The 15,790-nt window shown below is 36.0% G+C and overlaps 1 protein-coding gene across 2 annotated transcripts in view; it reads right to left on the bottom strand.

Moving 5' to 3' along the window:
• Window positions 1-15,790, bottom strand: part of mdga2a (MAM domain containing glycosylphosphatidylinositol anchor 2a) — a 126,232-nt gene that overhangs the window by 13,436 nt on the left and 97,006 nt on the right. For both annotated transcript variants that reach the window (XR_008599940.1, XM_055005649.1), the window contains exons 11-13: window positions 7,903-8,080; window positions 5,273-5,293; window positions 4,674-4,829 (exon numbers count right to left, since the gene is read on the bottom strand). Coding sequence is in view for 1 of the 2 variants with exons in the window: in XM_055005649.1 (XP_054861624.1) it covers window positions 4,674-4,829; window positions 5,273-5,293; window positions 7,903-8,080 (355 nt within the window). In the remaining variant the exon portion in view is untranslated. The remainder of the gene's footprint in view (window positions 1-4,673; window positions 4,830-5,272; window positions 5,294-7,902; window positions 8,081-15,790) is intronic.

Here is a 15,790-nt window from a genome sequence, read left to right as displayed (position 1 = left end):
AGACAGACAGACAAACCAATGCCAGTCATCACATGACTCTACCAAGACTTCGCCTCCTTGGCAGAGTATATATATCTATATATATATCTATATATATGTATATATCTATCTATCTATCTATCTATCTATCTATCTATCTATCTATCTATATATATATATATATATATATATATATATATATATATAAAAAAACAAATAAAACAAACTATATATATATATATATATATATATATATATATATATATATATATATATATATATATATATATATATATATATATATATATATATATATATATATATATATATATGCCACCCCCTAAAATGTATCTGCCACCCCTTTGCCACCCATTAATTTTTCTCTAGATCCGCCCCTGCAAGTGCAGATCTTGGAAATTAGAGAAAAAGTTGAGCTGAGTTTTCCTCCTGGGCGAGGTGATAAAAGCAAAAAAGGAACCAGAGTCAGTGAATAAATGATCGGCTCAGGCTTCGTACACATAAATTAATAATGTGCATGAAAACGGCAAGAAACTGCTGATGCGTGTTTACAGCCAGAAACAGAACATTTAACCGACTTTACAGGCAGGAAGAACACCTTTTTCTTTTCTGCTTTTTGGTTCCTCCGTTCCAATAGCGTGTTCTATAGATACTTTTAGGGAATGGAAAAGGTCTGCAAAACTGAGCTTTAATCATTTTGACCACATTTAAATCTTTTTTATATTAATTTTCTATAATTTTCCAAGTGTTTCTGGATTGGTTTTAGTCAGAGGTGAGCAGTGCAACGTTAGCATGGTTCCTCCATTCCTTCAGTTTGTTCTATAGCTGCTTTGTGGGAATTTAAAAGGTGTGTACAACTGACTTTGAGTCATTTTGATCACATTTAAGTCTCATTTTTGTCATTTTCGACAGTTTTTGACAAATGTTAAACATTTTGGACCATTTTTGCATCATTTTATGCAATATTTTTGGACACGTTTTGCATCTGTGCTTTGTCCTTTGGATTCATTTCAAGTTATTTTGGGGATTTTTAAAGATCATTTTGGACATTTTTTTGTCAGAGATGTACAGCTAGCAGGGTTATTTTTTCATAGTGTTCTGTAGCTGCTTTTTAGTTCACACAGAAGGTTTGAAAAACTAAATCTCAGTCTTTTTGTAAGTTTTTTGTGTTTTTATGTGATTTTTGACAAAATGTAAATCATTTTTGGACCATTTGTTGAGTCAGTTCAGACATGTTTTGCCATGCTTATGGATGCCTATTGTATTCTACATACATTTTTTATTTGTGCTTTGGATTCATTTCAAGTCATTTTGGATTTTTTGGCATTTTGGGAAATTTTTAAAATCATTTTGGACGTTTTTCTGTCAGAGGTGTGCAGTTAGCAGTTAGCATGGTTCCTCCGTTCCTTCAGTTTGTTATATAGCTGCTTTGCAGGAATTTTAAAAGGTCTGCACAAGTTCGCTTGAGTCATTTGAACCAAATTTAAGTCTGGTAAGTCTCCTTATCCTGCTGAAAGAGGCCACAGTCATCAGGGAAAACCTTTTCCATGAACGTGTGTGTATGATCTGCAACAACGCTTGGGTAGGTGCTAAATGTGAAACTAACATCCACATAGATAGCAGGACCCAAGGTTTCCCAGCAGAACGTTGCCCAAAGCATCACGCTGCGTCGGCCGGCTGGCCTTCTTCCCATCCTGGTGCCATGTGTTCCTCAGGTAAGCCACACACCTGGCCCAGCCATCCACGTGATGATGGAGAACAGGGTGATCATGGACAACCTGACTGCTCTGCAGCTATGCAGCTCCATGTATTCTATGTATTCTGACACCTTTCTATCAGAGCCAGCATTAAGTTCTTCAGCAGTTTCAGCGACAGTAGCTGGTCTGTCGGTCAGAATGTGATGCCTGATTGGTGGTTGGATGCTTCCATCACTGACGTTGTAGAGATAAAACTGTTCATGTAGTCGTCATGTGAGGACTTTACTTTGTTTTCAGGTCAACACTTGGTTTTATAGTCAGGGTAAGTTTCCAGCCATAAGCCAATGGTTTTAGTGTGTACTATGCTGTCTTATTGTGTATTATGGTGTCTTATTGTGTATTATGGTGTCTTATTGTGTATTATGCTGTCTTATTGTGTACTATGGTGTGTTATTGTGTACTATGGTGTGTTATTGTGTACTATGCTGTGTTATTGTGTACTATGCTGTGTTATTGTGTACTATGCTGTGTTATTGTGTACTATGGTGTGTTATTGTGTACTATGGTGTGTTATTGTGTACTATGCTGTGTTATTGTGTACTATGTTGTGTTATTGTGTACTATGGTGTGTTATTGTGTACTATGGTGTGTTATTGTGTACTATGTTGTGTTATTGTGTACTATGGTGTGTTATTGTGTACTATGCTGTGTTATTGTGTACTATGCTGTCTTATTGTGTATTATGGTGTCTTATTGTGTATTATGGTGTCTTATTGTGTATTATGGTGTGTTATTGTGTACTATGGTGTGTTATTGTGTACTATGGTGTGTTATTGTGTACTATGCTGTGTTATTGTGTACTATGGTGTGTTATTGTGTACTATGGTGTGTTATTGTGTACTATGCTGTGTTATTGTGTACTATGTTGTGTTATTGTGTACTATGGTGTGTTATTGTGTACTATGCTGTGTTATTGTGTACTATGGTGTGTTATTGTGTACTATGGTGTGTTATTGTGTATTATGCTGTCTTATTGTGTATTATGGTGTCTTATTGTGTATTATGGTGTGTTATTGTGTACTATGCTGTGTTATTGTGTACTATGGTGTGTTATTGTGTACTATGCTGTGTTATTGTGTACTATGGTGTGTTATTGTGTACTATGCTGTGTTATTGTGTACTATGTTGTGTTATTGTGTACTATGGTGTGTTATTGTGTACTATGCTGTGTTATTGTGTACTATGTTGTGTTATTGTGTACTATGTTGTGTTATTGTGTACTATGCTGTGTTATTGTGTACTATGGTGTGTTATTGTGTACTATGCTGTGTTATTGTGTACTATGGTGTGTTATTGTGTACTATGGTGTGTTATTGTGTACTATGTTGTGTTATTGTGTACTATGTTGTGTTATTGTGTACTATGGTGTGTTATTGTGTACTATGCTGTTATTGTGTACTATGCTGTGTTATTGTGTACTATGCTGTGTTATTGTGTACTATGGTGTGTTATTGTGTACTATGTTGTGTTATTGTGTACTATGGTGTGTTATTGTGTACTATGCTGTGTTATTGTGTACTATGTTGTGTTATTGTGTACTATGGTGTGTTATTGTGTACTATGCTGTGTTATTGTGTACTATGTTGTGTTATTGTGTACTATGTTGTGTTATTGTGTACTATGCTGTGTTATTGTGTACTATGGTGTGTTATTGTGTACTATGCTGTGTTATTGTGTACTATGGTGTGTTATTGTGTACTATGTTGTGTTATTGTGTATTATGGTGTGTTATTGTGTACTATGGTGTGTTATTGTGTACTATGGTGTGTTATTGTGTACTATGCTGTGTTATTGTGTACTATGCTGTGTTATTGTGTACTATGCTGTGTTATTGTGTACTATGGTGTGTTATTGTGTACTATGGTGTGTTATTGTGTACTATGTTGTGTTATTGTGTACTATGGTGTGTTATTGTGTACTATGTTGTGTTATTGTGTACTATGGTGTGTTATTGTGTACTATGGTGTGTTATTGTGTACTATGTTGTGTTATTGTGTACTATGCTGTGTTATTGTGTACTATGGTGTGTTATTGTGTACTATGCTGTGTTATTGTGTACTATGGTGTGTTATTGTGTACTATGTTGTGTTATTGTGTACTATGGTGTGTTATTGTGTACTATGGTGTGTTATTGTGTACTATGTTGTGTTATTGTGTACTATGCTGTGTTATTGTGTACTATGGTGTGTTATTGTGTACTATGGTGTGTTATTGTGTACTATGTTGTGTTATTGTGTACTATGGTGTGTTATTGTGTACTATGCTGTGTTATTGTGTACTATGGTGTGTTATTGTGTACTATGGTGTGTTATTGTGTACTATGTTGTGTTATTGTGTACTATGGTGTGTTATTGTGTACTATGCTGTGTTATTGTGTACTATGCTGTGTTATTGTGTACTATGGTGTGTTATTGTGTACTATGGTGTGTTATTGTGTACTATGTTGTGTTATTGTGTACTATGGTGTGTTATTGTGTACTATGCTGTGTTATTGTGTACTATGCTGTGTTATTGTGTACTATGGTGTGTTATTGTGTACTATGGTGTGTTATTGTGTACTATGGTGTGTTATTGTGTACTATGGTGTGTTATTGTGTACTATGGTGTGTTATTGTGTACTATGGTGTGTTATTGTGTACTATGTTGTGTTATTGTGTACTATGGTGTGTTATTGTGTACTATGCTGTGTTATTGTGTACTATGCTGTGTTATTGTGTACTATGGTGTGTTATTGTGTACTATGGTGTGTTATTGTGTACTATGGTGTGTTATTGTGTACTATGGTGTGTTATTGTGTACTATGGTGTGTTATTGTGTACTATGGTGTGTTATTGTGTACTATGGTGTGTTATTGTGTACTATGGTGTGTTATTGTGTACTATGTTGTGTTATTGTGTACTATGGTGTGTTATTGTGTACCCTGCTTGGAGCCGGTGTGGTCCGAGCTTGGTCCGGTGTTCGGGGTGTATTTCGTGTCCCGTGTGACGGCGCTGTGACGAGTCCAGTCGAACTCGTCGGTTTTGTCCTGAGAGAACAAACACAACGCCTCGTCCTCGAAGCCACACTGGAACTCCCCTGAGCACAAACACACAAAACACACATTAAATAAAACACAACACAGATTACCTTCACTATCAAACCTCAGCTGGTAAATTCTGGGACTAATCTGCTGCTTTGTGGTTCAAATATATCAATAAATGTGATGTTTCAAATTACTTGGTGCAGTTTTATCAGGATATTCGTGTTGCCTTCCAGACCACAGTCAGGGCTCAAACAGCAGAAATGACCAACAGAGTGTAACACGACTGATGTGAATCTGTTTCCAGGTCAGCAGTTAGAGGTTCGTTAGTTCACTTTCTGCTGCCTCAGTCTCAGTGAACACGTAACGGACAGCTGTTGGTGTGAACAAGTGTGGAAATCCAGCTGTGATCAGAAAAGCTCATGTGGAAACGTGTTGTTTGAACCTGGCTGTGTCAAACGGAGCAGAGATGTGTGTTACAGTGTCGACGGATACTCACTGAGATGTGGGTTAACAGGAGCTGTGGAGGAACAAAACAACTGAGTCAGATCAAGTGTAGCGTGAAAACAAGAAGATCTGCACACAAACGTTCAGCAGAAGAAGAAGATTCTCATCTGACGTGAACAAAAAAACACGAACAGTTTCATTTCAGGAAGGGTTTTAACAAATTCATTAAATTTATTAAAATATAACAGGTGTAGTCACTGTTAATCCTCCTGTTGTCCTCATTTACAGGCACCAAAAAAATACTGTTTCCTTGTCTGAAAAAAATCCACAAATTTAGCAAAAAAATTCCCCAAATTTCTGAAAATTTGCAAAACCTTCAGGAAGAAAATTCCAATAATTCCTTAAAAGTTTCCCTACAAAGTTTTATTTTTAAAAAATCCCCCAAATTTGGCAAGAAAACTCTTGTAAATATTTTCAAAAAATGAGTAAAAATCTTGCAAAAAAAATCCTAAAAATATCTAAAGTGATTCCATATATATCAGTAAAACTTCTAATATTTTCTTTAAGAACATTCAAATAAAAATCAACCAAAATCCAGCAAAATTCGCTGGATTTTGGTTGATTTGACTGCAGAGTGGATTGGTGGTAAGGCTTTAAAAAGTGTAATTCTAATGTTCAGAACATTTACATTTGTCACCCTCACACAAATATTCACACTATTTTTCAGGATTTTTACCCTTAAAATGCCAATTTGTTTTCATGATGTCACTGATATTTTTCATATGAAAAACCAAACAAAAATATAAATAGTTTTCCATTTATAAAGTAGTACAGTGAATTTTCTTTACTTGATTATCATTGTCTATCATATGTCACCACTGATTCTGATGTATCGTTATTTTTGGTTCAAAGTGGATTGTTTTTAAAAAGTGTAACTCTAAAGTTTTAAACATTTAAACATGTCACCCAACATAAATACTCTGGAAGTCACTGGATTCACTTAATTAGTTTTCCTTACAAATCTTTGCCTTGGGCACCTGCTTACACTGATGTCATCCACTTATCAATAACTGTAGCACCAGGAACATTTGTATCTATATTTCAATTGTTTAAAAAAAATACAGTTTAAATGTTTTTAAATGGCATTTTTGAATATTTTCACACAAACACACACATAGTGCAGACGTGTGTGTGTGTGTGTTGTATCTCTGTGAGGACCAGCTAACAGCGTGTCAGAAGGTCATGTGACCAGCTGAGCGGCGTCAGGTGGAGGCGTTCACCTGGCGATGCGTTCGCTGACAGTCTGTCAGGTCGCCTCCCGCTGTGAGCGTTTGTTTGTCTGATTTCTGTTGTGTTCTTTTATCGTCTCTCTCTCAGATGTTTTCAGGCTCCGTCAGGGTTTTCTGTCTGACAGCTCAACAGTTTGCTTTTCTTTCACACTTTTGCTTTTTATCTGTTTCTTTTCAGACAAATAAAGAGAAGCAGAGCAGCAGCTGGTGTTCAAACAAGCAGACAACACAACGCTGCATGAAACACACGTCAACACGACAAAACCAGGATGAAATGTTATTTTTAGAGACTAAATCTCAGAGCAGAGATATGAATTTTCCGTTAATGTACTGTAAAGTCTGACATATTTACCTGCGATCAGTTTTTAAATTAAAAATTCAAATATAAGGAACAGATTAAACAGCACCTCTAGAAATGAACTCAAAACAACTTCAAACGTGGTGAAAACTCCTAAATTAAGTTTTTACCTTGTTTGTGTTTTATCATTTGTTAACATTGCACAGAGAAAAGTTAAGTTTTTGATTTTAATTTAACTTCATATGGAACACATTTTTTCTCTCTACTCTGCTCATCATCTGTAGAAAGATGTTTGAAACGACTAAATTCTTTTTCAAAATGACAATTTTTTTTTAATGATTTTGGACAAGTTTTTTGAACAATTTTGAAGCCAAATTCGACTTTCACAAGTAAAGGAAAAGAAGGAGGCTCCACATATTCTAGAGATTTAACTATTCCCATGTTTCCTGCTTCTATAAACGTTTCCTCTCTCCTCTGTTCATCGTCAGTAGTAGATGTTTCTCCATGCTGGATGGATCTCCAACAACCTAATCTGGAATTCCGAGGTGCAGATGCTACATCAAATTATTTCATTAATTTCAAGCAGTGATCTATTATTGGTTGTTAACGTGGTTATTTTAATCATTTTATTTTATATATGTTTTCTGTAATGTTACTGTTAAAATATGCAAATGAGGTTTTATGTCATTGAAGGTGCACTAATTTGATAAATATTTTGTTCATTTTTATTTATAGTCCTAATTCACAACAACATATTGTGGGTTGAAGAAGAGCAGAAGCTGGAATTATTTGCCACAATACATTACAACTTTGTGAAATGCTTTTTGTTGTTGTTGTTGTTGTTGTTGTTGTTGTTGTTGCATATCCCAGTGGGAGTTAAAGCGCAGGTCCAACGTGAAGTAGGTCGGGTTAAGAATCAACAAAGGCAGCTCCCTGGTTTGAAACAGTAAACACCTAAACGTGTATTTTGGATGTTTTCCAGAACCGACCTGTACAATAAGAGCTGTTTTTGTCTTCAGTGTGTGGCTTTAACCCGTTAGCAGCTAACAGTTAGCAGCTAACAGTTAGCTGAACCAACACGGTGAGTTCACGCACCGCTGTAGGTGATGATGCGTTCAGTGGCGTCGCCCTCGCCGTAGCGGGTGATGGGCGTGAGGCGGACCAGGTAGGACTCAGGTTTGACCAGCTCGGTCAGGTTGTAGGTCAACAACTCCCCCTTCTGGATGGTTCCTTCCATTGGAATCTCCTGCTCCCACCAGCGAGATTGACTCATCTGAAGATCAAAAAAAACAAAAAAAAAACCCAAAACAAAAACAGCATTTTTACTCCTCATACTGACTTCAAGTTGAATTTATTCCATCAGTAAATACATGTAAAGCTTCACACAGTATTTATGACTGATTCTAAATATGAAGAGAGCCTCTTTAACTCTGTGGTGTCAATCTAATAAAGTTACACAACGATCCTCAAAGACAAACATGTCCATATAAAAAAAGGTCAGAAAAATGTTTTATACTAATATTATTTTCCACTTTCAATGACAATATATTTCAACAACCATTAATTATGATCATAAATACCAAATATACATTTCCAGGATTTTAACTCAGTTTGTTTACATGGTGTCACTGTTATTTTTCTCTGAAAAAAACACAAAATTAATTATTTTCCATATAATAAGAAGTTAAAGGAACAATCTGTCTGTGATTATCACAGTCTGGTGAATGTCAGTGATTAGCACCAGCATTGATTCGGAACTATTATTTTTTGTCCAGATTTAGGTTAAATAAAACAAACCAAAAAAGCTCACACTCAGGACAGTAAAACAAAAATATCAGAGTTAAAAAAACAATGTTAAAATAATATATAATTTTAAACACTATATTCCACATTCAATGGTTATTAATGACCAAATATTCATTTTTTTCAGGTTTGTTTTCATGATGTCTCTGTTGTTTTTCTTATTAAAAAAACAAAAACAAAAAAATCCAAATTATTTTCCATTTATTCAGTAGTAAAAGGAAATTTCTTCATTTTATTATCATTATCTAGCATATGTCAGCATGAATTGTAATGTATTGCTATTTTTGGTTCAAAAAAATAAATCCAATAACAAATCTCTTTCAGGACCTTAAAGACAAAAATGCCCATTTGTAAAAAAGAAACAAAAAATAATAACTTATAATGTTGTACACTGATATTACTTTTTACTTCTAATGACAATATTTTTACCACTATCAGTCCTGATTATAACTGGCATGTAATCATTAACCCTCGTCTCGTCCTGCAGGTCAAAACTGACCCGTTTTAAAGTGTGGAAAAAATGTATTTTCACAGTGAAACTTCTAATGTCCACATTTTCAACATTTTGGGGAAATTTTTGAAAATTTTTTTGGTTAAAAAAAAAAATGTTAAGAATTTTTCTTAAGAACATTCACATAAAAATCAACCAAAATCCAGTGAATTTCGCTGGATTTTGGTTGATTTTTATGTGAATGTTCTTAAGAAAATATTAGAAGTTTTACTGATATATATGTAATCACTTTAGATATTTTTAGGATTTTTTTTGGAAGATTTTTACTCATTTTTTGAAAACATTTACAAGAATTTTGTTGTCAAATTTGGGGGGGGGGTTAAAAGTAAAACTTTTAAGGGAAACTTTGAAGGAATTATTGGAATTTTCTTCCTGAAGGTTTTGCAAATTTTCAGAAATTTGGGGAATTTTTTGCTGAATTTTTGGATTTTTTTCAGACGAGGAAACAATATTTTTTGGTGCCCGTAAATGAAGACAACAGGAGGATTAACTGGCAGGACTTTGACCCTTCAAATGCCAGTTTGTTTCCATAAAATTACTGTGTTTTGTGAAAAAAAAAACCACAAAAAACTAATATTTTTCATGCAATAAGTGGAAATTTTTACAGTCTGTATGATATGTGTAAAAATGACACATCAACACTGATTCTGATGCATTATTATTATTATTATTAAGTCACACTCAGGACACGATGAAAATGTAACTCCATAAAATGTCAAATATTGATGTTATTTTCCACTGTCAGGGACTCTGTTTAAAAACAATCCCACATCAGCGCTGATTTTCACCACTCTGAGTGTTCGGAACATTTATCCTGATATGAACCCGACTTCTTTCCTCCACCTGCTCTGCCTCTTTTTTCTCTCCTTCTCATCGTTTTCCATCACATCAGCACTTCTTCTTCCACTTTTTCTCTGCAGCACACCGGTGTGGATGAATGAAAAGACGGGCCGGTTGCCGTGGCAACAAGCCTGGTCCTCCTCCTGATGAAGCAGGATGCTGCAGGAGCCTCAGGTAGACATCAGGACTCTGCAGAACGCTGCCAGCGGTACAGCAGCAGAGTGAATATCCTGCCTGCTGTTCTCAGTGACGTCTCCACCGTCACTCAGTAAGAAGATTTAGCAAAGCCGAGGTCAGTCGGAGTCACCGTTAATCAGCAGGTGCAGCTGGAGCTACATTTAGACAATAAAACGGTTTCTTTTGACATCATCTAAAGGCAGAACTTATTTCTCCTCTTAGTTTGGAGCTGAGTTTGGTTTCTGTTCAAACACATTTGAGCTCCATTAAAAACCACAATTAAAATATTCTGTCACAGACCAGAGGATGATTCTGGTATCAAATGTTGGTTAAAATGTTCATTTTATTATCTAGGACTCGTTCTGACCAACCACCTATCACACAAGCTGATATGAGCCTTGAAAGTTTACCCAGAATGCATTTTTTTAAAGTTTTCTCCAGCTGGATATCATCACAGTCCCATCTCTGTGCTTCACTGTCAGGATAATGCCTTCACTGTGGTACTACTGGTCACAATTACACATAAAAATACTACAAAAAACACAAAGTCACCAATAAGAAATACACAAAACTAACCTTAAAGTTTACCCAGAATGCATTTTTTACACTTTCCTCTGGTGAATTATCAGAAAACAGAAGCACATCCACCGTACCAGTGATTGTTGATGTGACTCTAAACTGTTCACACCAGGATACATCCCATAATATTGATGCTCAATGTTGGTTAGAATGTTGACTGGAAAGGTTCTGAGGAATTCTAGACGGGCTTGAAGTAGATTGGATGATTTATAAATATTTTATACAAGTCTCAAGTGATTTTGAACCAATTTCTAGTAATTTTGTGTCATTTTTTAACTCATTGAAGGTTTTGAATAATTTTGAACATGTTGTTGTTATTCTGGTCAAGTTTTAGTCATTTTGGAAACGTTTCCAGGCATTTTGGACAATTTTTGTGTCTTTTGGATGAATTATTTAGCGTTTTGAGTCATTTTGGACACACAACCAAATGAACAGAAACCAGGTTCAGTGTTCAGACTGTGACTCCTGGATGGATTTAAACTGATCTGGGGTCGGTTTTTAGCAGAACTCAGATGCGTTTTTCCTTCTAAATGTCATGGTTCTATCTGCTGGACTGATGAAGTTCTGAGGCTCAGAAATGATGGAAAAAATCCATGAAAAAGTGATAAATCTGGACCCATAAAGAGCAACTGGACAGTTTTCAAGAAATTCAGAGAAATTTAAAGTAATTTTTAACAAATTTCGGGTCATTTTGGACAAACTATGAGTAATTTCACAACATTTTGAGTCATTTTGGTTAAATTTCAGTCATTCTGGTCTAAAGTTAGATCATTGTGGACCATTTTTGAGTAACTGGACAATTTTCAGTTGTGGACTATTTTATTAATAATTCTGAACAAACTATGAGTCATTTTGAAACATTTTTGAGTTGTTTTGGTCAAATTTCAATCATTTTGAACAGATTTTCCATAATTTTGGACAATTTTCAAGTCATTTTTGACAAATTGAACTTCACTCGAACCCTTGAATTTCCATCTGTATTTGCGGTTTTGTCCTCGTCTCCCTGAATCTCTAAATTGAGGTGTTTATCTGCTGGACTGATGAAGTTATGAGGCTCAAAAGTGATAAATCTGGACCCACTTCTACGGACTTCAAGGACCTGGAACTCTGGAAATATTCCCAGTATGAAGGTAGAACTCTGATCATTAATAAAGTTACTGGAGATGAAGAACCAGATGTTCTGAGGAGTTTAGGGGGTAAAACTTTTTCAGATTTGGTTGATTTTATCTTAAGTGACAGCTGGACATAGTAACAACGAATGGTATCTGCTGAATAAAATATATATATCAGCAGCCTTTCCTCCTAAAAATGACAAATATTTGACTTCACGGCTGAAAAACTGCAGCAGAGAGACAATTTTCATACTTTTAGAAATTCAATTAAAGACTTTTTAAGGAAAGCATTTGTGCGACTTTGCAACGGCTGCAGTTTAATGTGTAAAAGCTCGATGATTCAGCAGCTGACGGCTTCCAGCAGAGCTTCACTCAGACCGAACCGAGAACCTCGACATGAAGCACAGAAAGGCCGAGCGAGGATGTGTCCTATATCTGTCAGAGAGAGCGAGGATTACCTCCAGCTACTGCAATCTGGACAACACACACACACACACACACACACACACACACACACACACACACACACACACACACACACACACACACACACACACACACACACACAAACATGCACACACAGACTGTTCCTCTGTTCTTGTGAGGTCACGCCACATGTGAAGGATAAAACGGTCTGAAATAAGCAGCCAAAGGAACGTTTGTTGTCTGTTTTTCCAAACATGAACCATAAAACTGACCTCTGAAAGTTTCTATCAACGTCAGGACCACGGAGATCTATATATACACATATATACATATATGAAAACACACACACATATATAAAAAATGCATATATATACACACACATATATATGCATAAATTTAAAGAAATATATAGATAAAAATATATAAATACATATATATATTTATATATACACACACACATACACACACATACACACACACACACACACTCAGAGACACACACACACACACACACACACACACACACACACACACACACACACACACACACACACACACACACACACACACACACACACACACAGTTCTTCTCCACTCCTGAGGTCTCTTCACCTCTGGAATCCGACCAGCAGCAGAACAAACCAAACGTCCTCACAGCGACAGCAGTACTGAGCACGGTCAGGCCAGCTGTGAGTCACGTGACGCGTGTCATGTGACATCCTCGCAGCTCCCAGAGGACACGTGCAGGACGCCGACCGGGATTAAAGCCACTGAGATACAAAATCCAGCTTTCCTGGAATTATCAGCAGCCTGAGATGGAAACCGTCTGACAACCAGCTTCATTCACGCTTAAATCTTATTTATTCTTTTAATATTTCATCAGTTTATCTCTGGAACACTCACAATAATCTACATGTTTGAGTTTTTCAGGTTATTTCTTCTATATTTGTGTCTTTTCAGCAGTTTCCATCTTCTTAACCTCCTTTCAGATATGAATATGGAGCAGTGCTGCTTCCTCAGGCTGTCGTTCATTCATTAGATTTTTAATGTGTTTATTCATTCAGACTGCAGCAGAAACACTCAGCAGAACCATGTCAGGTGTAAAGTCCTGCCCTGGCTTCACCTTCATCCCAACCGACCTGAAGAAAAGCAGCAGGAACGATGAGTGCATCAATATTTCTGTCATATTTGTGTCGGCGTTTACTGAATAAAACATGAAGATCTATAACCTTCTCCACCCTGTAGGTCTCTGTACCACACGCTGTTACGCCATTTTCACAAAGCTGTCGAGCATTTCCACATTATTCCTCTCAACTCTGAGCACTTTCTGGACATTGTTTTTTTTTTTTTTTTTTACTATACTATATATTATACTGACCAGATGATACACTGCCTGCAGTTCAACTGAAAACTCCATTTCTTTAACGTTTTTTTTTAAAAAACAGAATCTGATGCAAATGCATCATTTTCGACATTTTGACAGCGATTTGTGATAAAGTATGACAATTTTAACCCTCATGTCATCCTGCGAGTCAAAATTGACCCATTCTAAAGTTTGAAAATGTGGATTTTTATGTGAATGTTCAGAAGAGAATATTAGAAGTTTTACTGATATATATGGAATCACTTTAGATATTTTTAGGATTTCTTTTGGAAGATTTTTACTTATTTTTTGAGATTATTTACAAGGATTTTTTGCCAAATTTGGGGGATTTTTTTTTTTTTTTAAATAAAACTTTTAAGGGAAACTTTTAAGGAATTATTGGAATTTTCTTCCTGAAGGTTCTGCAAATTTTCAGAAATTTGGGGATTTTTTTGCTGAATTTTTGGATTTTTTTTCAGACAAGGAAACAGTATTTTTTGGTGCCCGTAAATGAGGACAACAGGAGGGTTAAGTTTCAGACGGAACGTTACATCACAGATGATTACTTCAGGAACAGTTCGAAATCCAACAATTCTTGCAAACTCGAAACAATTTTCCTTAACTGTAATCAGTAACGTTATGGATTAGTACACCAGGTCCTCGGTTTACGACGTCCTCAACCTTCATGGTTACTTCACCTTCGCCCATAAATTTATTAAGAAAGTCTTGTTCCATCATTCCGATGTACAACATTTGCGACATTAAAACAAATTTTGCGGGAGAACTAGTTGGTGAGCGGAGCGAACAAATACATCGTCACGCTGTGCTATACGAGGAAGATGGCTTTGTTTACATTCGGCAGTTGTACCTCACAGTATGTGAGTTCTGACTTACGGCGAAAATCGCGTTACGTTGCGCCGTAGGAACAGAATTCCGATGTAAGTCGAGGACCCCCTGTAGTTGATTAATTGTTGGCAGAATTCTAAATGCTACTGATTTGTAACATTTCCTGCAGAAATAGCCTTTTTGTATTTGCTCCTCAGGTATAAGAACACAGTCCTAATCAACTACAGCTCATCCTGAATAAATGAGCTCTGGTTGGAGGTCATTAACCTCCTCAGAAGTCTTTGTCATGGTGCCTGCTGCTAGCTAAACTCCCACAATGCTCTCTGCTTGCCAACATGAACTGCAGTCTGAGTGACGCCTCTTCTGGTCTATACCGTCAAGGCCGCAGTTTTTAGATATTCAGACTTGAAATTTGTCTAAAATATTACAAAATTTGTAGAATAATGACTCCAAATAGACTTAAGAATTGTTTAAAGTGACTCAAAATTGGCCTAAATGTCAATAATGGATGATTATTTGCCCTTGAAAATGGAAAAAAAAATCATTTTCAATCTAAAAATACAGTGTTTGAGTAAAATTTGCTGTAAAATCTGTTCAAAATGACTTAAAAGTAGTCCTGAACTACTTGAAACCAATATAAAATGTGTAAAAGTTGTCCAAAATGACTTGAAATCTGTCTGATATTTGTAATAAAAACTCTCAGAATGACTCTAAATTGTCCAAAATCACAATAATTATGAATTATCTGCCCATATTTTCTACTAAAATACAGTCTTTGGTCGACATTTCACCAATTTTTGAGGCTCTAACATCAGTAGAATCTGATGTGAGGAGAGACAAGGTTTCATTTTTTGGGTTATCAATCAATAATTGATTCGTTAAGAGAAATAACATATTTCTAAATGCTGATAGAGATACTTTAATCATGAACACCTGACTACTACTTAAGAAATGGTTTGGTCAGATTGGCCACTCAGGTATAAGAACATAATCCTAGTAGACTGTGACTTTTCTTGAATACGTAAGCTTTGGTTGGAGGTCATTAACCACCACAGAAGTCTTGGTAATGGTGCCCGTTGCTAGATAAACTCCCACAACGCTCTCTGCTTTAACATGAACTGTAGTGAACTCTTCTGGTCTCTACAGTATTAAACAGGAAGAGGCCCCATCTGGTGGAATCATCAGGTATTGCAGCTGATCTTTAGCTATCATCAAATTCTGCAGGTAGCGCTGTTTCTAAAAACAAGGCGCCCTAGATATGAGGGGGTTAGAAGCAGGGCGGTCTAACCCACAAAACATCCGAACTGAGTTTTATATAATTTCTGC

Source organism: Amphiprion ocellaris, chromosome 20, assembly GCF_022539595.1.
Source record: "Amphiprion ocellaris isolate individual 3 ecotype Okinawa chromosome 20, ASM2253959v1, whole genome shotgun sequence".
Taxonomy (NCBI): domain Eukaryota; kingdom Metazoa; phylum Chordata; class Actinopteri; family Pomacentridae; genus Amphiprion; species Amphiprion ocellaris.
Note: the sequence above shows the minus strand (reverse complement) of the source record. Positions and strands in the feature narration are given on the sequence as shown.